Source organism: Mus musculus, chromosome 4 (assembly GCF_000001635.26).
Source record: "Mus musculus strain C57BL/6J chromosome 4, GRCm38.p6 C57BL/6J".
In the NCBI taxonomy this organism is placed as follows: Eukaryota; Metazoa; Chordata; class Mammalia; order Rodentia; family Muridae; genus Mus; species Mus musculus.
Genome location: NC_000070.6, coordinates 113,619,702 through 113,643,962, shown reverse-complemented (window position 1 = coordinate 113,643,962; position 24,261 = coordinate 113,619,702). Strand labels below are relative to the sequence as shown.

The 24,261-nt window shown below is 35.7% G+C and overlaps 1 protein-coding gene across 2 annotated transcripts in view; it reads left to right on the top strand.

Moving 5' to 3' along the window:
- Skint5 (selection and upkeep of intraepithelial T cells 5) overlaps nucleotides 1-24,261 on the top strand; it is a 521,613-nt gene that overhangs the window by 355,541 nt on the left and 141,811 nt on the right. For both annotated transcript variants that reach the window (NM_001167878.1, NM_001167876.1), the window contains exons 35-38: nucleotides 13,509-13,571; nucleotides 14,848-14,910; nucleotides 17,321-17,383; nucleotides 20,163-20,225. In NM_001167878.1, coding sequence (NP_001161350.1) covers nucleotides 13,509-13,571; nucleotides 14,848-14,910; nucleotides 17,321-17,383; nucleotides 20,163-20,225 — 252 coding nt within the window. The remainder of the gene's footprint in view (nucleotides 1-13,508; nucleotides 13,572-14,847; nucleotides 14,911-17,320; nucleotides 17,384-20,162; nucleotides 20,226-24,261) is intronic.

Here is a 24,261-nt window from a genome sequence, read left to right as displayed (position 1 = left end):
TGAAACGGTAACAACTCAGGCTTAGTGGTAGGAAATAGATTTTAATAGCCTAGAGGTTAGATACCTGCTCAGCTCTAGTGCTGATTAAGGCTTATTGTAATTAGAAAGTTTGTGTGTATCTTTTATCAGGGAACTGAATGATCAAGGTGGGTAGGCATCTCAGATTAGGATTTAAAAAATCTTCACAACCAAGAACAGTAGTGATTCTGGCCACAGGTGGCCACAGCACTTGATGCAGATCGAGACAGGTGAAAAGCAGGTGCAGCTATAAGAGGCTGAGGTGGGAGGGTCTTGCAGAGATGGGAAGAGTGTTGACTGTACACGGCTAACCTACTGGCTATAAGATTTAGTACACCGCAGCTCTGCATGAGGTCATTATTGGAAGGATCTGGATAACAGATACATTGTGGCATGAAGAAGCTATTTAGATCATAGCAGGATTATAGGACATTAGGGCTGGACTTCTCCAGCATAAGCTTTAAAAACCAAAGGTCTCAACTCTAGGAAGTGATTATTGGTCAGAAGAATAGGACCTGCCTTCTATCTCTGCCCCAGAGAGGAGATATAGTATCATGACCTCGCTGCCACATCATTAATTGGTAACTAAACCTGTTTCTAGGAACCTTAAGCCTACAGGATTGCTATTGAGTGGAGGCTTTCTGATAAAGAAGAAAAGCACAGCATTGTCCCCCTCAAGTAAAAGCCAAGCTAAACACACCTGTAAATTACCTTGGCAGGAAAATCCACTTCAGGAAAATTGCCTCTTCCTGAGACTTTAGACACGACATAAAGCCTGTATAAAATGAAAGCTACAATGGCTTTCATTCACCATTGTCCATCCCTGCTCCTTGAGAATGTGCCCTGTGCCATGGTGTTGACTGTTGTCCACTCCCACCTTTTGGGAGTGTCACACTTACTCTGTAATAAATCTCCCCCATCTTTAAAAAAAGAAAAGAAAAAAAAAAAGAAATTTGTGATGAAATGTAGGATGTTCCATGAGAAAATATTGATATATTTAGTAAAAAACAAACCAAGGCTTTGCAAATTATTCAAACATAGATCATAACAGTAACTGAGTTTTTAAATTAGAGGAGGAGCCACAGCTGAAATGCCAAGATCCTCATTTGGAAAATGGTTACATCGTAACCCAAATGGATAAGTCAGTGGCCCTTGACAAAGGAAATATAAAAATTTGACTAGAGTCAAAATATATAAAGGAGTATGCCAGCCTATGGAAATACCTTGCATTTGAAATGAAAAAGAAATATGGAAAACTGAGATTCTTACCAATTTTTAGAGGTGAGGATAGAGTAATTCAATGAACAATGCACATTGCATTACAGCCATGTGATTCCTTTACCTTCTGAGGTACTTAAGAAATTGATACTAATTGATCATGGTAAATGATCATCTTGATGTGTTCTTGAAATAGGATTGCAAGAATTTTATTGTGTAATGTTGCATTGATATTCGTACAGGAAATTGATTTGAAGTTCTCCTTCTTTATTGTGTCTTGGTATGGTTTAGGTATAAGAATAAGTGTGACTTTATAGAACAAATTTGCAGTGTTCCTTCCATCGCTATTTTGTGGAATAATTTGAAGAGTATTGGTATTAGGTCTTCTTCGAAGGTCTGATAGAATTCTGCAATAAACTCATCTGGTTTGGGATTTTTTTTGGTTGGGAGACTTTTAATGATTACTTCTGTTTCACTGGGAATATGGGGCTGTTTAGATGGTTAATTTCAGCCTTGAGTTTCATTATATTCTGCCATTGACACCATTTGAGAGCATTTGCTTCTTTTTTATTTGAGAGTTCTCAGCTGTGCTGTGAAGATGTTAGTGTATGCTCTTTCCACTTTCATTTTGGAGGTAATCAGAGTTATGACTTTTCCTCTTAGAATGGTTTTCACTGTGTCCCATAAATTTGGGTATATTATGCCTTGATTTTCATCGAATTCTAAAGAGTCATTGTTTTTTTTTTTTTATTTCTTCCTTGACCAAGTTATCATTGTTCAGCTACAATGTGTGTGTGGGCTTTCTTTTGTAGGCTTTTCCCAGGAATGCAGGAATGTTTCAATTAATGAAAATCCATTAATGTAATCTACCACAACAAAACAAAACAAAACAAAAACAAACAAACAAAAAAACAAAAAAACCTCAAACAAAAAGCTACATGATAATCTCATTAGAATGATAGAAAGTATTTGACAAAATTCAACAACTCCTCATGGTAAAAGTCTTGGAAATATCAGGAATTCAACGTCCAGACCTAAACATAATAAAAACAATATACAACAGGCCAGTAGCCAGCACCAAACTAAATGAAGAGAAACTGGAAGCAATTCCACTAAAACCGGCGACTATACAAGGCTGTCCACTCTTGCTATCTACTCAATATAGTACTTGAAGTACTAGCCAGAACAATTTGACAACAAAAGTACGGCAAAGGGATACAAAAGGGAAAGGAGGAACTCAAACTATCATTATTTACAGATGATATGATAGTATACTTCAGTGACATCAAAAATTCCACCACAGAATTCCTAAACCAGATAAACAGCTTCAACAAAGATTCTGAATATAAAATTAACCCAAACAAATCAGTAGCCTTCCTTTACTAAAAGGTTAAACAGACTGAGAAAGAAAATAGGGAAGTGAAACCCTTCACAGTAGTCACAAATAATATAAAATATCTTGGTGTGACTCTAACCAAACAAGTGAACTATTGGTCTGACATGAACTTCAAGTCCCTGAAGAAAGAATTCAAGGAAGATTTCAGATGAAGGAAAAATCTTGCATGCTCATGAATCAGCAGGATTAATATAGTAAAAATAGTCATCTTCCTGAAAGCAAGCTATAGATTCAATGCAAGTCCCCCCCCCCCCCCGCATCAAAATCCCCATCTCACTTCTTCATAGAGTTAGAAAGAGCAATTTGCAAATACATTCTGGGATAACCAAATACCCAGAATAGAGAAAACTCTTCTCAACAATAAAGAACTTCTGGGGGTATCACCATCCCTGTCCTCAAGCTATATTATGAGCAATAGTGATAAAAACTGCATAGTATTGGTACAGAGACAGGAATGTAGATCAATAGAATAGAATTGAAGACACAGAAATGAGCCCACACACCTATGATCACTTGATATGTGACAAAGGAGCTAAATCAATCCCATGGAAGAAAGACAACATTTTCAATGAATAGTCAAATGTCAAATGTCAGTCAGCATGTAAAAGAATGCATATTGATCTATTCTTATCTCCTTGTACGAAACTCAAGTCCAAGTGGATGAAGGACTTCCTCATAAAACCAGATTTACTGAAACTTGTAGAAGAGAAAGTAGAGAAGTTTCTTGATCACATGGACACAGGGGAAATTTTCCTGAACAGAACACCAATGGCTTATGCTCTAAGATCAACAATAGACAAATGAGACCTCATGAAATTGCAAAGCTTCTGTAAGATAAAGGAGATTGTCAATAGGACAAAATGGCAACCAACAGATTGGAAAGATCTTTACCAATCCTTCCTCCTACAGAGGGTTATAGTAAATATATAAAATGAAATCAGGAAGTTAGACTCCAGAGAACCAAATATCTCTATTCAAACTGGGGAAGAGAGCAAAAGAGAGAATTCCCGACTGAGAAAACTTGAATGGCCAAGAAACACCTAAATAAGTGTTCAACATCATCGGGGAAATGCAAGACAAAATAACCCTGAGATTCTACTTCACACCTGACAGAAGGGCTAAGATCAAAAACTCAAGTAACAGCAAATGCTGGCGAGGATGTGGAGAAAGAGGAACACTCCCCCATTGTTAAAGGGATCGCAAGCTGTTACAACCACTCTGGAAATCATTCTGGTGGTTCCTCAGAAGATTGGACATACTATTACCAGAGAATCCAGATATACCCCTCCTTGGTATATATCCAAAAGATGCTCCAACATATAACAAGGACACATGTTCCACTATGTTCATAGCAGCCCTATTTTAACAGATAGAAGCTGGAAAGAACCCAGAAGCCCTTTAACATCTGAATGGATTCAGAAAACAGTTATATTTACGCAATGAATTATGACTCAGCTGTTAAAAACAATGACTTCATGAAATTCTTAGTCTAATTGATGGAACTAGAAAACATCATCCTGAGTGAGGTAACTCTATCACGAAAGCACAAACATGGTATGCACTCCCTGATAAGTAGATATTAGCCCAGACACCAAATACACTAGATACAATTCACAAACCATATGAAGCTCAAGAAGAAAGTGAACCAAAGTTAGAATGTTTCAGTCCTTCTTAGAAGGGGGAACAAAATACTCATGGGAAGTAGAGAGTAGCTTGGACTTGGGAGCAAAATAGTAGGGATATCGGGAAAAGGGGATGCAGATCAGATAAGGAGAATACTGGAATGATATACAAAGGGTCAGGAATTTGAACAGAGTTGTGTATCAGCAGAGTTTTGAGAACTGGGTTATCTACCAGCAAGTCCCAGATTCCAGGAAAGCAAGAGGCTCCCAGGATCTAACAGGGATGAGATTAGTTGAAATGCCCAACAAAGGGGAGGGAGAACCTGTAGAGACCATACCCAGAGGTTAAGCAAGGCCTCAGGGTTTGGGATGATGTCACACACACCAGAATGGCTTCTGTCTAAAAGAAATATGGGGACAAATTGTGGAGCAGTGACTGAAAGAATGGTCATCTAGAGAGGGCCCCACTTGGGGATTCATCCCATATACAGATATCAAACCCAGACTCTATTGTGGATTCCAAGAAATGCTTGCTGACAGGAGCCTGTTATATTCTGAGAGGCTCTACAAGAGCCTGACAAATACAGAGGTGGATGCTCACAGCCAACCATTGGACAGAGCACAGAAAAACCAATGGAGAAGTTAGAAAAAGGACTAAAGGAGCTGAAAGTGTTTGCAATCCCATAGGAATAACAACACTGCCAGCCTACCAGATACCCCAATGCTCCCATGGATTAAATAACCAAACAATGAGTACACATGGAAGAACCCATGGCTCCAGCTGCATATGTAACAGAGGATGACATTTTCTGGCATTAATAGGAGGAGAGGCCCTTGTTCCTGTGAAGGCTCTATTCCCCAGTGTAGGGAAATGTCCTGGAGGGAGGTGGGAGTTGTAGGTTGGGAGTTGGAGTGCCCTCATAGAAGAAGGAGGAGAGGGAATGTGATAGTGCATTTCCAGATCAGAAACTAGAAAAGGGGATAACATTTGAAATGTAAATACATAAAATATCCAATAAAAATAAATTATAAATTAAAAAAAAGGAGATTGACACTAATTGATTTAAATTATTAATCTTTTCTAATCCCTTTTAGTGAGTAGAATAAAGTAAGTTTTATTTTATTGTTCCTACTTATAGCAATGCTTAACCTGTAAAAAAAATATCAGGAGAATGTTCTTCTACTGGGAATTTTAAATACTCCAATTCTATGTCAATCTTTTGTGCAATAACCACTGGAAATAATTTGTAGATAATTTCCCTGATCCATTACTTTTCATTACATGGAAATCATATTGTTTAATGCTTCTGACACAGATAACACAAAAAATATTGATGGAAATAAAAACCACTTCATTCCACTATGTTAGCTGTGAAAGATTGATATTCCTCAATTAAAAGTGGCTATGCATGGCAAATTATTTGATGTATGTGAACAGATCACTAGAAAAGTGTATTTGTGAATATGGTATGCATGCATGGTGATATTTAATTCAGCTATAAATAATAGAATTTTAATTGCATGGCATAAAGTTAATGCAATAGAAAATTAATATTTTAACTGATACAATGCAGAACTACAGATATAATTTTCACTTTGTGTATTTGAGTGTTTGTATAGATATGAGTAAATAGTTTTATGTGTTTGATATTAATGTGAAAACAAGACTGACTGGGAGGTAGAGTGAGTACAAAGTATATAGAGAACAATGATTGTGGAGCTTCATAAATATCAAGTTATGTTACATCTCCATGACAATATTTTAGAGAAATATGTTGTTTAATATGATGTATGTATGCCATTTTAAAAAAAAAGCACCTCAAATTCATGTATATTGCTTATTTAGATCTATCTCTGAAGAGACTATCAACTTACTCTAGATATATATGAATGGATGCAGAATTGATGCAGCTTCTTCTGATGGAGTTTCTTACAATGCTGTTTTAACAAGCTAGTGTTGCCTTTAGATTAATAAGTCGAAACCACTTTAACAAATATGATTCACTTTCAAGTTTATGAGAGATTTGTGAGATGAAATTGTTTCTGTTAATATACATGGTGCAGATAAATATTCAGCAATATAGCTATCTTATTTTTAGGCATGCAGGCTCAAGTAAGTAACCCCAAACCCATAATCATGTGAACAATACCAAATAAACACTTGCGTGCATCAAGGTTGAATTGCTTGGAATTATTGGTCTCTCATGGGTGCCCTTGTGAAATGACTACATTTTCTTTTGTTTACTGGGAACTATTGGCAGAGGTATCATTACCTACTTTAACAAGAGGCAATGCTAGGATGATCAATCTGAAGAAAAGGATTCTGTGCAGACCAAACTCAATATCTATTCATTTTCCCATGTGGTATGAAATGAAGAGCCCTTTTTCAGTAGTGTCAGTTGCATGCCTTCTGTGATGATTTATGAATCATGCAAGGAAGGGTGAGTTATCTCAGACTAGGGCATCCTTGTAGAAGTATGTTCTGAGTGTGGACATTTTTCCTCACATGGCATTATGTACAATGCATTACTGGTGAATGTTGACCGTTTCAGTAAGTATGGGGATGCACTTAAATACATGGATCACTATCTATTGCAATATTTACAATATATCATAACACAGAAAATTAGAAAAAACCCACTGTATTCAGTCACATGCCTTTATTGTACATGATAAAACATGAAAAGGAGGCTTGTTTGCATTCCCACCAAGAGATTTCCTATAGGACTTATGGATTAATTTAAAAATGAAAAGGATAAAAGAAAATAGACTAGGATTGTGCTATGAGTAGTATTACTCTCAGAGTGGAAAAAATTGATGGGCTTTTTAGGAAGATATCAATTTGCAGTTTCACATATTTTGAAGAAAGGAACAAGAGATAAATTTGCTAAGGAGGCCTCCTTTGAAATAGAAATTTAGAACCAACTGTCAAAACTATTCAAATGCAAAGGAATAAGAACACATGGTAAATATGATAGAATATTCACATCAAGCATGATTTTCAATATCATGGGTGGAAAGGCAAAGTACATATATTTAGGAAATAGTCTATATCTAAAATGTTGAAAATTGGGACAACTTTAAATTAAAGTGAGATTCCCAAAACCTTTCTTACTATAAGACATGGGAACACATGGGACAATGTCAATACCACAGAATTGAAGAAACATTAATATGACAATGCATTCTACATGATCTGAGGCAGTACCAGGATATCAGTCTGGATTGACAGACTCATAGGAGAAACCAGGAACTCTTGACTATCTCCAGCCACACATCCAATAAATAACAAGGATTGGCAGACAATAACAATCACTGAGTATTTTTGTTATAGAAGAGGCATTTGGTGTCCAGGTTTCAATGCTGGTTATAAGTCGTTTACAGAATCTCAAATATTAAAGTAATTTGATTCTTGCTTGTAACTTTACTAGTTTTTGCTATGCCCCGTGGTGGAATGTGTACTGTAAGAGGAAAATAGGCTTTGATATATTTGAACAGCTTTAATTGATGTTTAGGTTGAGTTCTTCAAAAGCTAATGCAGTCAGGATGGAATATATAGAGGACAATGTAGAGAAATTGTCTCCTAGGTTCACACCTATAGAAATGTGACAGCTGGAACACTAGGGACATTTTCGCAAAAATGTTAAATACTATATACTAGAGAGATTAAAGGATGTTTTAAAGACTGAAAAAAGAGTTCATGGAAACCATAGTTGATATAACTCCATAGGGAAATTACTGGGCTTTTCATTATGAAGGTCAGTAATTCCCTCACAACACATGTGGTATATGTTTCTTTCAGGTAAATAGTGACACCACACATGAAGATTTTCATTTATCATCTTTCAACAACCATAAATACCTGATGAAGAAAAGAAGCTATGGTGAAACTCATGAAATATTAGGACCAGTGCAGTAAGCTCAGAAAACTAAAACCACACTGTTCCTTTTCAGGCCTCTATGGAATTGAGTTGCACAATATGCCACAGACTGAGGGCAGGCATGGTAACAATATCAGAAGGATCTCTGAAATAACATCACCAAAAATTTTGAGAAGAAAACCTAGAGAATATTGATTGGATTGTAGATGGATAGATGTGTCATCTCTCATGTTTGTGCACTTAATTAGAAAACCCAACACTGATTTTTATGATTAAATAATTGATGCAAAGCTTGACATATTTACATTCAGTACACATCCTCTCTCATGTTTCTCAATAAGTATTTTTAGTCCTCCAGAACCAATTGACTTTTCTTGAAATGGACAGTAGTGAACCTTCCAAGATCCTGTCCACCCACTGTAAAAGATATTTCACTGTGTAGGGCAGTGAAAGACAATGTTTGAGATAGCAGAGTAAACTGAGACAGGCAAAGAAGCATTATGACAATGGTGAATAGGTTCAAAGCTTAAGACTTCTGGTAACTTAACTTTCACTTGCTATTCAGGGACCTTAAGTTTCTTCCTTCTAACCATTACCTTCTATTCATAGCAACAGTGGAAAAGAAACTTGGCAATTTTCCCTTTGACTAGGGGAACATAACTGCACAGGATACATGCTCAGATTTCATTAACAGTTCAAAAGCCAATAAAATAGAAAAAGAAGTAATAAATAAATAAATAAATAAATAAATAAATAAAATAAGGGAAAGAATAAAAAGAAACAAAGAAATATAGAAAATAAGAAAGAACGGAAGGCACACATCATGTCTTGAATACTATGTGTGGATGATGCAGATAAGGCTACATAAAAATCTGTTGTTGATTTTTATTTTTGTATATAATTATGATAACTGATCACATAGTTTTAAAATTGTTTTGATACTATGTGATCTCATAGTATTTTAAAGTAATAGTTCATGTCATATGACTATAAGGCTTAAAGAGTTACAGCCGAATTGTTTATATATCTTTCCACTAATACTACTACCTAACTAAAAATTAACTTTTTTTTCTATCCCCATAGGTTCATTATAAGATTAAAACAATACTTTTATGTCATAAGTTAGCATGCTTTTGTCAAGACACAAATCACCTACCTTGTGTCATTAGTTTGAAGCCTTGTATAGATAAACTTGTCCATGATTCATTGTCTATCTCTGTGCCTACAATAAATTGCCCATTCATCGCCTAGGACCTTTAGTGACAAGATGGTGGCCTCATTTGGCCTTAATTTGTTCCATGCCTGACTTTTTTTTTTCTTTTTTCAATTAGCATGAGAAAGGGTGAGGTTGACAGACCTCTATGTGGAGTTTTTTGTTTTTTGTTTTTGTTTTTTTCTTCTTTGAGGCTTGAAAGTTACTTGTATCATTGTGGGAGTTCTGTAAAATTATTAACTGGAATTATGGAATAGAATTTGTGTATACAGCATTGCTGCATCAAAGTACATCTTCAAACTGACTCTGCAGGAAATTTTACCAATAGGGAAGCCTGATGCCCAGGAATCATCAGGTTATGTAATCAAGGCAGGAAAGGTATAATATTGGCAGCAAGTAGAAATCCTGGGATGAAGTCTCAAGGAATACTATATCTTAGAGCACACCCATCACAGTCATGAAAAATGGAGGGCAACATCAAGAAGAGAGACTTGCTTACTATGGCTGTTGTAGATGGCTTCTGACATAAGGCCAACTCATAAGGATTTTATAATTGAAAAAGCGACCATTAAAACAAAAGTTGGGTGTTTTGTTTGACTGTTACTTTCTTTGTTTGTTTAATTTTTAATCTGCCACACTGAACTAAAAACAAACAAAAATTCACAGTTGGAGTCAAAAAGAAATTAGAACAAATGTTGAATAACATGGAAAAACTGAAGACACTGAAGAGAGCTCCTAAGGCCAATGAAGACCTAAATCCACATAAAACACCTAGGCATTTCTGCTGTTATTAGATATGCCAAAACTAGATTTTAAGGTCTCAAAAGTAAAGATACAGCACCCACAGCCTACATTATATGAAAATCAGAAACCAGGATAGGTTATACCTGGAAGAGATTCCATACTTACAGGATTTTCAATGTAGACTATCATTGTTTTGATAAACAGCTGTCAAGTTGCTATCAGACTGGATTTAAAACAATTCTGTTTTTACCCATAGTGTATTTCTTCTACTGGGAACTGTAGAGCAACCTGCTTTAGGCAGTCACTTTGAAAAATATAATTGCAACTGACAAAGCTCTTGAAACTAAGTGAATTTTGTTTTAACATAAGGATTTAATAAACAGCCATAAAAATGATAGATATCAACCATCTCCAAAGTATGGAAATTGCCATAAAATATTACCAAATTGATATGAGAGATGAATGAAGAACTGAAGTGTTTTTTATTTCTTTCCTATAGAAAAAAAAACATTACTTTGTAAAGAATGATGTGACACCTCATAATAATTAATAAATTAAAATGATCAAGAATCATACATGACTTAGAAATCTCATGACTCTCATTCCCATTATACTGTATAAAATCAATGAAAAACATTTAGCAAAAAGATCTTTCCTGGAACTTTTCCATGCTCCTGTCAGCATACACTACTGTGGATGCCAACAAGTGATTGCTGACAGGAGCACAATATAGCTGTCTCCTGAGAGACTCTGCCAGTGCCTTGGAAATACAGAGGTGGATGATCTCTACCAACTATTGGACTGAGCACAGGGTCCTCAATGGAGAAGCTAGAGAAAGGACCCAAAGAGCTGAAGGGGCTTGCAGCCCCATAGGAAGAACAATATCAGCCAACCAGTACCCCCAGAGCTCAAAGGTACTAAACTACCAACAAAATAGTCCACATGGAGGGACCCATGACTCCAGCTACATATGTAGCTGAGGATGGCCTTGTCAGACATCAATGGAAGGAGAACACCTTGGTCCTGTGAAGACTCAATACCCCAATGTAGGTGAATGCCAAGACAGAGAAGTGGAAGTGGGTGGGTTGGTGAGCAGGGGGATGGGGAATGGGACAGGGGATTTTCAGAGGGCGAACGAGGGAAGGGAATAACATTTAAAATGTAAATAAAGAAAATATCTAATAAAAATAAATATAAATTTATAAAGGAAAGATAAGAATATATTTTTTACAAAATGGCAGAAAGCACTTATGTTTTCTCTGAGAGGGGGGATTTTTCTGTTTATCTCTTTTCCTCCTCATATATTCTGTTTCCAAACATGGGTTGGAATAATTGCTGAGCAGTTTGAAAAACTGCAGGTGTATATAGAGGGATATGAGAAGCAAAGTAGGGTGAGATCTGAAAACAAATTGGGTCACTGTATTCCCTCTTTTCTGAATGGATGGCATAATTACTTATGGGTGGGAAGATATTATTTAAGGTTTTGGAAGTGAGGAGGCCAAGAAAAGAGACCTCACACATGCTCAGGCTCTATGTGAGGTAGCTTACGGGAGTTTCCCACAGGAGAAAAAAGGTAAAGGAACTATGCTGGAGGTTGGTGGCTCAGAGAAATACTGAAAAGGAAGGTAAAATGTGATGAAACAGACTGTTTGATAATAAAATATATGTAAACTCACACCAATCATGCTAACAGAGTTAGAGGATGGTTATCCTATGGCTCCATGATCACCATCAGCTTTGATAGTAGTTGTATATGATATGCCTGCTGATGATTTGGAACAAAATTATTATGGAATAGGATGGCACTGTATAAAAAGTCTACATCTAAGGTATTTACAAATAAGCCATGGTTTTATAAGGGATGCGATGGTGGCACACTCCTTTAATCACAGCACTCAAGTGGCAGAGGCAGGCAGATTTCTGAGTTCGAGGCCAGCCTGGTCTACAAAGTGAGTTCCAAGACAGCGAGGGCTATACAGAGAAACCCTGTCTCGAAAAACCAAAAAAAAAAAAAAAGAACCAACCAAACAAACAAACAAACAAAAACACAAAACAACAACAACAACAACAACAAAAACAACCAAAAAAAAAATCAAAGAACCAAACCAAACCAAACAAAAAAAAATTAAAAAGACTTAATTGAAATAAATTATTAATTACTGGTAATGAAAACAAAGATAGTCTATAAAGGGTTGGCAACAGCAGTACTAGAGGACAGTTTACATTTTCAATGGTTAACATAAAAACAGGTGAATCTGGAAATATTGAACCATGAACCAGAGCAAGTGGATTGAAGATACTCAGAGAGAAGTTTCTAGGTGAAAGGCAGAGCTCTGGCATCAAAAGGCAAATTCAATTTCATCTTGTTAAAAAAGAAAGAGCAATATTGCTTTTCAGCTTAAGAACTTAGGGTAAAATTTCAAGTGCTAGAAAAAGTTCTATCTCATTTACAAGTATTATACAAACTTTGGAGAATCCTTCCCTGATTTCAAAATAGTAATGATCTCAATGGTGAACAAAATCATATGAGAACCAGATGCAAGAAAGGTTTTTTGTTTGTTTGTTTTGTTTTGTTTTGTTTTTTCGAGTCAGGTTTTCTCTGTGTAGCCCTGGCTGTTTTGGAACTTACTCTGTAGACCAGGCTGGCCTCGAACTCAGAAATCCACCTGCCTCTGCAAGTGCTGGGATTAAAGGCATGTGCCACCACGCCCTACATAAGAAAGTTTTTTTTTTTTTTTTTAATGAACAGCATGTTTGAAATTGTAATTATCTTATGAACAACAAGTTATTAGATAATTAAAGTCCCAGGCACCACTTAAGGAAGATTGGAGAGGATACAACTAATATTGGTTCTAAAATATATCATGCTAATATCCTAGGACATATTATAACTAAAGATCACCGATGTCTAAATGCCTAGATGTCCACTTGCAGGAGGCATGTTCATATGCAGAGATGTTGTGAACAAGGTGCATTAGGTCTCTGGTCTCAAAGTGCCTAATGCTTTTATTGTGGGAAATTTGTTCATTTGCAACACAATTGCAAACAAGGTATCTGTAAGGACAATGTTTATCCTAGGATTAAAAAAAAATCCTACTCTTTCAAGTGTGTTCATTTTATGAGGTAAATGTTTTCATTGGAACAATGGATGTAGGTCCAAGAGAGATACTCAAAGTCTTTACGTGCCATCATAAAATGAAAAGGAGACTTAACTGAAGGCAACACAGCAAAAACTACAGGCCATTTGCTTCTTATCAGCCAGAAAAGAGTAAGCAGGTTGAATTACTTCACTGAAGCAATGCATGCTACTCTGGGCAGTGCTCATCTAGAGAGTAAGAGATAAACAATTACTCTATCCCACAAAAAAACTCAGTGATATAAAATTAGTAATCTAATTTATGCTCCCTTTCCCACAGGAAAAGAAATGTTGCTCTTGGATAAAATTCAGCAGATTCTTCAAATTTCAAGTGTGAATCCAGGTATGATCAATTAGTTTCAAAAGAGAAATTAAGCCCATGGTCTGTGAATATATAGATATAAAATTTAATGCAGTTAGGAGGATTGCCTAGCTGCTACTGTATCCCTAGCTTTATGGCCCATCTGTACAGGAGAAAGAAATGGAGTGTTTGGAAGTACAGAAAATGTGTTAATTTTCAGCCGTTCATGATCCAAGGCCACAATTAAAATTTCAAATGAAAGGTGTAGAAGTCTACATGTGACTATAGTATGCATGAATGGTGGTGTTTATTAGAGCTATAAATATTAGAATTGTTATTTTCGGGCATGAGAAGAATATAAAAGTAAATTCATATTATAACTGAAAGGCAGACATAGAGATATCATGATTTTCGACTTCATAGATTGGAAAGTTTACATGTATATGAGTAAATTGTACTATATGTGTGATATTAATGTAGTAACAAGATGGTCTAGGAGTTATATCGAAACCAAAGACAGGGGAAAAGATTTGTGAAGTGTGGAATGAATATTGTTATATGTTTCCATGAAAATATCTTAAAGAAAATTATGTTTATTTGATACATGTATGCCAATAAAATAAAATCCTCAGACTTATGCACATTCTTGCCATAGTTCTTTCTGACAAGTGCCCTTGCAATATGCAGTATGGCCATCATCTAAACAACTAGGAATGAATATTTCTCAATGCATTTATCCATTTTTTTCTTCTTCCTATATTCTCTGCTTCTTCAGTGGAGTTTCTAATAATACCATTTCAAACAAATTATAGTGACTTCATATTTATCAAGTTGAAACCACTTTAACACTCTAAGTCTCTGTTGTTAAAATATCTGTTGATTTATTATGGCTAATATCGACATTAGAACATGATTGTGTAAAATTATACTTTGGGGGCAATGATTGTCCTAGGTATAAATCAGAAGAATCCCTCTTTTTCAGAGTGACCTTGAAGGTGTGTTCATTTGATTAGGGAATGGTTACTGTGGGATCAATGAGTATAGAAACAATAGAGGTATACCTGGGCTACTTTCGCCATCAGAAAATGAAATGGGGACCTAGATGGAGTACAGGAAGTAAAATGTACAGACCATTGCCTCTTGTCAGCCAGAAAATAATAAGCAGGAAGAAACACCTCAATGAAGTTATACAAATCTACAGCATACTACTGCAGGCAGTCCTGCTCTAGACTTGGCAAAAGATAAATATCATAGTTTATCCTACCAAAACTCAATGATATAAAAATAACCGATTGAATTTATTTGTCTTTTTTCCTAGAAACAAAAGATTTGTTGTTGGAAAAAATTGAGTTGATTCTTCAAAATCCCGGTGTGCATCAAGGTATCATCATTAAAGATATCAAAAAAGAAAATAAGCCTTTAGTTTCTTAAAAAAAAAAAAAAAAAAAAAAAAAAAAGCAAAAACAGAGATACAGTTAAATGGTCTAGTGGAACTACATAACTGCTACTATATCTCTTGCTCTAGTGCAATGCTACTCTAGAAGAAACAATAGGAGTGTTTGGAAGTACAACAAAATGTATTAATTATCAGATGTTAATGATTCAAAGCCAAAATTAAATTGCAAGTAAATTGGAATAGGATGAATGGTATAAATAGGATCTTATGTAACTGTGATTTCACAGAAAACTTAGAACTTAGGATAGCCCCTTTAAGAGGTTTACACAGTCCATATGAAGGAGTAAGTTATCAAAGATTAATAAAATGTATGAGGAGTTAAATGTGTGAGAGTAGAAGTTTAAATGTGAAAGTTTGAGCCTTATGTGGATGACATGTCTATAAATTTATGAGAAATGGATCTTTTTCAACAATAGGGCACATGGTTAATATTATTGTGATTCAAGAGATAGCCACTGATGAAATTTATTCTGGATACACTAGGGGAAGATATTGATTTATCTCATGAAACCTAACTTCTGGCTTTGACAATTTTCAAATACAAGACATAACAGCAATAGAGTGTCCAATTTAACTAAGGATCCATAAATAAAATGTGAAGAGCTCTCCTCTGAAAATTATTACCTCACAAGACTTTATGGATAGAGCAATGGCATTACCTAGTACTGGGGCATATGATCTTCGCAAAATCCAAGGACCTATGATGTGATTTTGTTGGCAGCTTCTGACTGAGATTTGTCAGAGAAAAATTTTAAGGAATCACAAATCACTCCAGTGTGCTAGATGTGAAAGTGTGATATGACTCAAACTAAAGTGGCCATGCAGAAGACTGTATTTGATGTGTGTGAACAGAGGGTTATAATGGTGTACATGAGCACATGCTATGAGTGCATGGTGGTGTTTCATTAAGCTATAAATAATAGAATTTTTCTTTTTAGGACATAATGTAAATGCACCAGGAAATGAATATATTACCTCATCTAACTCTGAAATACAGATATCAGGACTTTACTCATTGTGTACTAGAGTATTTACATAGACAAGTTACATTATTGTTAATAAGTTGTTTTTAGAACCACAAATATAAAGATAATTAGATTCTGACTAAGAATTACATTAATTTTGCAGAGCCCCATGGTATGATGTGATCTTTAAGAGGTAGAAATGGCTTTGACAGATCTGAATGACTTAAATTGTTATTTAGGTTGAGTTTATAAAAACTTAATGCAATAAAGATGGGATAATAGAAGATGAAGTAGACAAAGAGGTGCACTAGATTTATCCAGAGATCAATGTGACTGCTGGCACACTAGTGAAATTTTCATTAAAATATAAAACTCTATGTATCAGGCAGGAATATTGGTCCATAAAGCAGAACTAGTGGAATCAAGATACTCAGAGAACATTTGTTAGGTCTGATATCCAAATTCAGACACAATTCATCCATGCTGAAAATGAACACCAATGTTATTTTGCAGCTTTAAGCTCTCAGGGAAAAGCTTCTGGAGCAAAGAAAGTTCCTACCTTATTTACAATGACTATAAAAGCTGTGTAGAAGCCTTCATTGGTTACAATCTTATATTGGTTTCTATGATAAATCTAAAAATATGAATACCAGATTCAGGGCAGATTTTTATAGGGACCTTGGTGTTTGAAAATGTGAATATTTTATGACAAACAAGTTCTTAGAACATTAAAGGCCCAGGCAAAACCTATACAAATTGGAGAGGGGAAAAATTGATGTTGGTTCTGATATGTAACATGCTACTTTGCTAGGTCATATTACACCTAGATATAACCAATGTGTAAATGCTTAGTGATTCAGTTGTAGGAAACAGTATCATATATGAAGATATTGAGAAGAAGCTTCTCTAAGCATCTGGACTTAACATATCTGGTATTTTCATTATGAGAAATTGTGTCATTTGGAAACCAATCGTGAACAAGTCAAGTCTAAGGGCAATACATTTTCCTAGGATCTAAATCAAAATGAAAGTCTCTTTGTCAGAGTGATCTTGGGGGAGTGTTCATTTGATGAGGGAAGGGTTACTCTTGGAACAATGAGTTTAGATCCAATAGAGGTACACCAGGACTTTTAGTACCATTGGAAAATGAAATGGAGGCCTAGCTGACATCCAGACACTGAAAAGTAAAGGATGTTTGCTTCTTGTCATGAAGAAATACCACAATGAAATTAAAAAAAAAAAAAAAAGTGTAATTCATGCTACTGCAGGCAGTGCTGCTCTAGACTTGGCAAAACATAAACATCTTACTCTATTCTACCAAATTTAATGATATAAAAATAACTAATGGTAATTTTGTCTTTTCACCATAGAGACAAAAGATTTGCTGTTGGAAAGAATTCAGCTGATCCTTCAAAATTCAAGTGTGCAAAAAGGTATCATCATTGAATATATCAAAAGAGAAATTAAACCTTTTGTCACTGAAAAACTAGAGATACAGTGTAATGGTATTAGTGAATTGCCCAGATCCTATTATAAACCTTTCTCTAGGGCAAAACTACTCTAGGAGAAACAACAGGAATATTAGAATCCAAAAAGGGTGTTAATTTTCAGTTGTTTCAGATCAGAGGCGAAAATTAAAATTGCAAGTAAATGTTACTGAGATAAGATCCATGGAGGAAAGAGCAGTATGTGTAATTATGATTTCACAGAAATCTTAAATTTCAGAATGAATCCATTGAAGGGTTTATCCTCAGTTCATAGGAAGTAGCAAGTTATCACAGATTTAAAATAGAAGGTATAAGGTATTAAATATGTGAGATTAGAAAGCAAAATGTTAAAGTGGGGCCTTATATGGATGACGTGCACATTAATTTCTGAGAAAGCTATCTTTTAAAACAATGGGTTGCATGGATAACATTACTGTGTTTCAGGAGATAGCCATTGATGAAATTTAGGGTGATACTGAGGAAGGGTTGGTGAAAGATGTTGACCTATCACATGAAAAGCAACCCCAGATTTTTTACCAGTTGTTCAATCACAAGACATAAAAGGAAGAGATTTTCGAAGTTGAAGGAGGAGCCATCATTGAAATGGTAATGGCTATACCATGAAAATTGTTACTTCACAAGGCTTTATTGATAGATCCATGGAATTTGACAAAATATGTTAGAAGCTTGACCATCAGGTACAAGTGCAACTAGAGGGAAAAGATAAAGGAGTCTGGCAAAACATGGACATATCCTGCATTTGTTAGTTTGTAGAAAAAGAAAATATGAAAGTGATAACAGATTGTAGAGGTGAGGATCTAATAATTCAACAAATATGAGCAGTAGAGCCATGGGATTATTTTCCTTTCTTTATTACCTGTGTACTTTATAATAATTGATTTAAACACTTGCTGTTTTACTACATTTTGTACTGAGAAGGACAGAGAAAATTTCACTCTATTGCAACTACTCATCCTGTAAACAGATATCAGGGGGGAAGTTTGTGTACAGGGGATCTTAAATAGTCTGCCTCTCTGTCAATATTTGTGCAAGACACAACTTTGGGCAATAACTACAGGACGAAATTTGTAGATAAATTCTTCAATCAATTATTTTTATTCCATGGATGGTGTTTTGTTGGCAGCTTCTGATCAAGATACTTCAGAGAAAATCTTCAAGGAATCACAAACCACTTGAGAAGGCTGGATGTGAAAGTTTGATTAAAGTCTATCAAATATGACCATGCAGAATAAACAATTTGATGTCTGTGAACAGAGGAGTAGAAATGTGTACTTGAGCATATGGTATGGATGCACGGTGGTGTTGATTCCAGCCATGAATAATAGAATTTTAATTTTTAGGGCATAAGGTGAATGCAACAGAAAATTAGTATTTTAACTGATGAAATGCCTAACTACAGATATAATGGTTTTCCTCTTTGTGGATAAGAGTGTTTACATAGACTGTTTACAATGTTTTAATAAGGTGTTTAAAGAATCCCAAATATAATGGTAATTAGACTGTGGCTGTGAAGGTCAATAGTTTTGCTGAGACCCATTCTATGATGTGACCTTTGATAGGTAGAAAAGGCTTTGGCAGATATGAATGACTTATACTTTTATGTAGTTTGAGTTATTAAAAACTTAGTGAAATAAAGATGGGATATACAGTGGACCAATTAAAAAAAGGGGTCTGCTCAATTCATCCAAAGATGAATGTGACAGCTAGCATTCAATGGACAATTTCAATTAAATATCAAATTATTAATTATCAGGCAGGAATAGTGATCCATAAGGCATAACCAAGATACTCAGAGAGTAGTTGTTATAGCAAGGACAATTCTGACATGCTGAAATTGAAAGAACAATGTGGCTTTGCAGCATTAAGTTTCCTGGGAAAAACTTCAGGAGCAAAGAAAATTCCTACCTTATTTACCAAGATTATACAAGCTTTGTAGAATCCTTCACTGATTACAACCTTATATTGGTTTCAGTTGTAAACCTAGTCATATAAGAACCAGATGTACGGCAGGTTTTAACAGGGACCTTGGTGTTTAAAATGTGAATATCTCATGTCAAACAAGTATTTCAACCAATAAAGTTCACGGTAACACTCATGGAGTAGTGGAGAGAGATAAAACTGTTTTGGTTCTGATATGTAACATGCCAATTTGCTAGGTCGTCCTATACCTACAGATCACCAGTGTGTGGATGTTTAGTGATTCATTTGCAGGAAACAGGATCTTATACAAAGTTACTGTGAACAAGCCACTCTATTTCTCTAGTTATAAAACATCTATTCTGTTACTTTTTTGTGGGTAATTTTAACATATGGAAAACAATTTTGTAAATTTCAACTCTGTTGGCAATATTAGTCCTAGGTATAAATCATAAAGAAAGCCTCTTCTTCTGAGAGTGTTTGAGGGAGTGTTCATTTGATGAGGGATGCATTACTATTGGAACAGTGAGTATATTTCCAAGAGTGGCATAACTTGACTTTTCCTGCCATCAGAAAATGAAATGGGGACGTATCTGGAGACTAGACATTGAAAAGTACAGGCCATTTGCCTCTTGTCAGCAATAAGTTCATAACGTTATACAAGTCTAAAGCATGCTACTTCTGGCAGTGCTACTCTAGACTTGGCAAAACATAAATATCTTACTCTATTCTACCAAATTTAATGATATAAAAATAACTAATGTTATTTTTTGTTTTTTCACCACAGAGACAAAATATTTGCTGTTGGAAAGAATTCGGTCGATCCTTCAAAGTTCGTGTGTGCAAAAAGGTATCATCATTGAATATATCAAAAGAGAAATTAACTCTCTGGTCACTGAAAAACTAGAGATACAGTGTAATGGTATTAGTGAATTGCCCAGCTCCTATTTTAACCCTTGCTCAAAAAAAATGTGTTCATATTCATTTGTTTAACATCAGAGGCCAAAATTAAAATTGTAAGTAAATGATACTGAGATAAGATTCATGGTGGAAAGAGCAGTATATATAATTATGATTTCACAAAAATCTTAAATCTTAGAATGGCCCCATTGAAGGGTTTATCTTCAGTTCATGGGAAGTGGTAAGTTGTCACAGATTTAAATAATAAAAAAAAAAAGGTTTGAGGATTTAAACATGTGAGAGTAGCACATAAAATTCTAAATTTGGGGCCTTATGAACATGACTTGCCCATAAATTTCTGGGAAAGCTATCTTTTACAACAGTGGGTTGCATGATAAATACTACTGTGATTCAACAGATAGTGATGAAATTTAGGGTGAAACTGTGGGTGATTTGGTGAAAGATGTTGATGTATCACATGAAAAGCAACCCCAATTTTTTGCCAGTTGTGCAATCACAAGACATACCAGTAACATAGTATCCAAGTAGAAGGAGGAACCATCATTGAAATGGTAATGGCTGTTCCATGAAAATTGTTACTTCACAAGGATGTATGGATCGATCCATGGAATTTGACAAAATATATTAGAAGCTTGACCATCACGTACAAATGTAACTAGAGGCAAAAGATACAGGAGTCTGGCAAACCATGGACATCCCCTGCATTTGTTATTTTGTAGAAAAAGAAAATAAGAAAGTGATAACAGATTGTAGAGGTGAGGATCTAATAATTCAACAAATATGAGTATTAGAGCCATGGGATTATTTTCCTTTCTTTATTACCTGTGTACTTTATAATAATTGATTTAAACACTTGCTTTTTTACTCTATTTGTACTGAGAAGGACAAAGAAAATTTCACTCTATTGCAACTACTCATCCTGTAAACAGATATCAGGGGGGAAGTTTGTGTACAGGGGATCTTAAATAGTCTGCCTCTCTGTCAATATTTGTGCAAGACACAACTTTGGGCAATAACCACAGGACGAAATTTGTAGATAAATACTCCAATCAATTATTTTTATTCCATGGATGGTGTTTTGTTGGCAGCTTCTGATCGAGATACTTTAGAGAAAATCTTCAAGGAATCACAAACCACTTGAGTAGGCTGCATGTGAAAGTTTGATTAAAGTCTATCAAATATGACCATGCAGAATAATCAATTTGATGTCTGTGAACAGAGGAGTAGAAATGTGTACATGAGCATATGGTATGGATGCATGGTGGTGTTGATCTCATCTATAAATAATAGAATTTTTATTTTTAGGGCATAAGGTGAATGCAACAGAAAATTAGTATTTTAACTGATGAAATGCCTAACTACAGATATAATGGTTTTCCTCTTTGTGGATAAGAGTGTTTACATAGACTGTTTACAATGTTTTAATAAGGTGTTTAAAGAATACCAAATATAATGATAATTAGGACAAGTCCCTTCCGGTCCACTCGAGCCCCAGGGTATCTTGACAGTGGAGTCTCCCGACACCCTCAAGGGCCAACAAAGGATTCCCCACAGGATCCTAAGACCTCTTGTGAGTGGAACACAGTGCCTGCCCCAATCCAATCATGTGGAACCTGAGACTGCATTAACTAGGGAAGCAGACGACCCAGCCTGACCTGTGGCACAAGCCCCTTCTAGTCCACTTGAGCACTGGGGTGTCTTGCCAGCAGAGTCTCCCAACACCTTCAAGGACCCACACAGGATTTCCCACGTGATCCTAAGACCTCTGGTGAGTCACAACTTCTACCAGGAAGCAGGTTCAAACACCAGATATCTGGGCACCTTCCCTGCAAGAAGAGAGCTTGCCTGCAGAGACTACTCTGACCACTGAAACAAAGGAGAGAGCTAGCATCCCAGGTCTGCTTATAGAGGCTAACAGAGTCACCTGAGGAACAAGCTCTAACCAGAGACAACTTTAATAGCTAGCTTCAGAGATTACCAGATGGCGAAAGGCAAAATTAAAAATCCTACTAACAGAAATCAAGACCACTCACCATATCAGAACACAGCACACCCAATCCACCTAGTCCTGGGCACCCCAACACAACCGAAAATCTAGACCCAGATTCAAAAACATATCTCATGATGATGGTACAGGACATCAAGAAGGACTCTCATAACTCACTTAAAGAAATACAGGAGAGCACTGCCAAAGAGTTACAGGTCCTTAAAAAAAACAGGAAAACACAACCAAACAGTTAGAAGTCCTTAAAGAAAAACAGGAAAACACATCCCAACAGGTGATGGAAATGAACAAAACCATACTAGAACTAAAAAGGGAAGTAGACACAATAAAGAAAACCCAAAGTGAGACAACGCTAGAGATAGAACCCCTAGGAAAGAGATCTGGAACCATAGATGCAAGCATCAGCAACAGAATACAAGAGATGGTAGAGAGAATCTCAGGTGCAGAAGATTCCATAGAGAACATCGGCACAACATCCAAAGAATATACAAAATGCAAAAGGATCCTAATACAAAACATCCAGGAAATCCAGGACAAAAGGAGAAGACCAAACCTACAGATACTAGGACTAGATGAGAATGAAGATTTTCAACTTAAAGGGTCAGCAAATATCTTCAAAAAAATAATAGAAGAAAACTTCCCAAACATAAAGAAAGAGATTCCCATGATCATACAAGAAGCCTACAGGACTCGAAATAGACCGGAACAGAAAAGAAATAACTCCTGACACATAATAACCAGAACAACAAATGCACTAAATAAGGATAGAATATTAAAAACAGTAAGGGAGAAAGGTCAAGTAACATATAAAGGCAGGCCTATCAGATTTACACCAGACTTTTCACCAGAGACTATGAAAGCCAGAAGATCTTGGACAGATGTTATACAGACACTAATAGATGACAAATTCCAGCCCAGGCTACTATACCCGGCCAAACTCTCAATTACCATAGATGGAGAAAACAAAGTATTCCACGGCAAATCCAAATTCACACATAATCTTTCCAAGAATCCAGCCCTTCAAAGGATAATAACAGAAAAAAAAAATACAAGGACAGAAATCACGCCCTAGAGAAAGCAAGAAAGTAATCCCTCAACGAACCAAAAAGAAGACTGCCACAAGAAAAGAATGCCAACTCTAACAACAAAAATAAAAGGAAGCAACAATTACTTTTCCTTAATATCTCTTAATATCAATGGACTCAATTCCCCAATAAAAAGACTTAGACTAACAGAATGGCTACACAAACAGGACACAACATTCTGCTGCCTCCAGGAAACCCATCTCAGGGAAAAAGACAGACACTACCTCAGAGTGAAAGACTGGAAAACAATTTTCCAAGCAAATGGTCTGAAGAAACAAGCTGGAGTAACTATTCTGGTATCGAATAAAATCGACTTCCAACCCAAAGTTATCAAAAAAGACAAGGAGGGACACTTCATACTCATCAAAGGTAAAATCCTCCAGGAAGAACTCTCAATTCTGAATATCAATGCCCCAAAAGCAAGGGCATCCACATTCATTAAAGACACCTTAGTAAAGCTCAAAGCACACATTGCACCTCACACAATAATAATGGGAGACTTCAACACACCACATTCATCAATAGACAGATCATGGAAACAGAAACTAAACAGGGACACAGAGAAACTAGCAGAAGTTATGAAACAAATGGACTTAACAGATATCTACAGAACATTTTATCCAAAAACAAAAGGATATACCTTCTTCTCAGCACCTCATGGGACCTTCTCCAAAATTGACCATATAATTGGTCACAAAACAGGCCTCAACAAATACAAACATATTGAAATTGTCCCATGCATCCTATCTGACCACCATGGACTATGGCTGATCTTCAATAACAACATAAATAATAGAAAGCCAACTTTCACGTGGAAACAGAATAACGCTCTTCTCAATGATCACTTGGTCAAGGATGGAATAAAGAAAGAAATT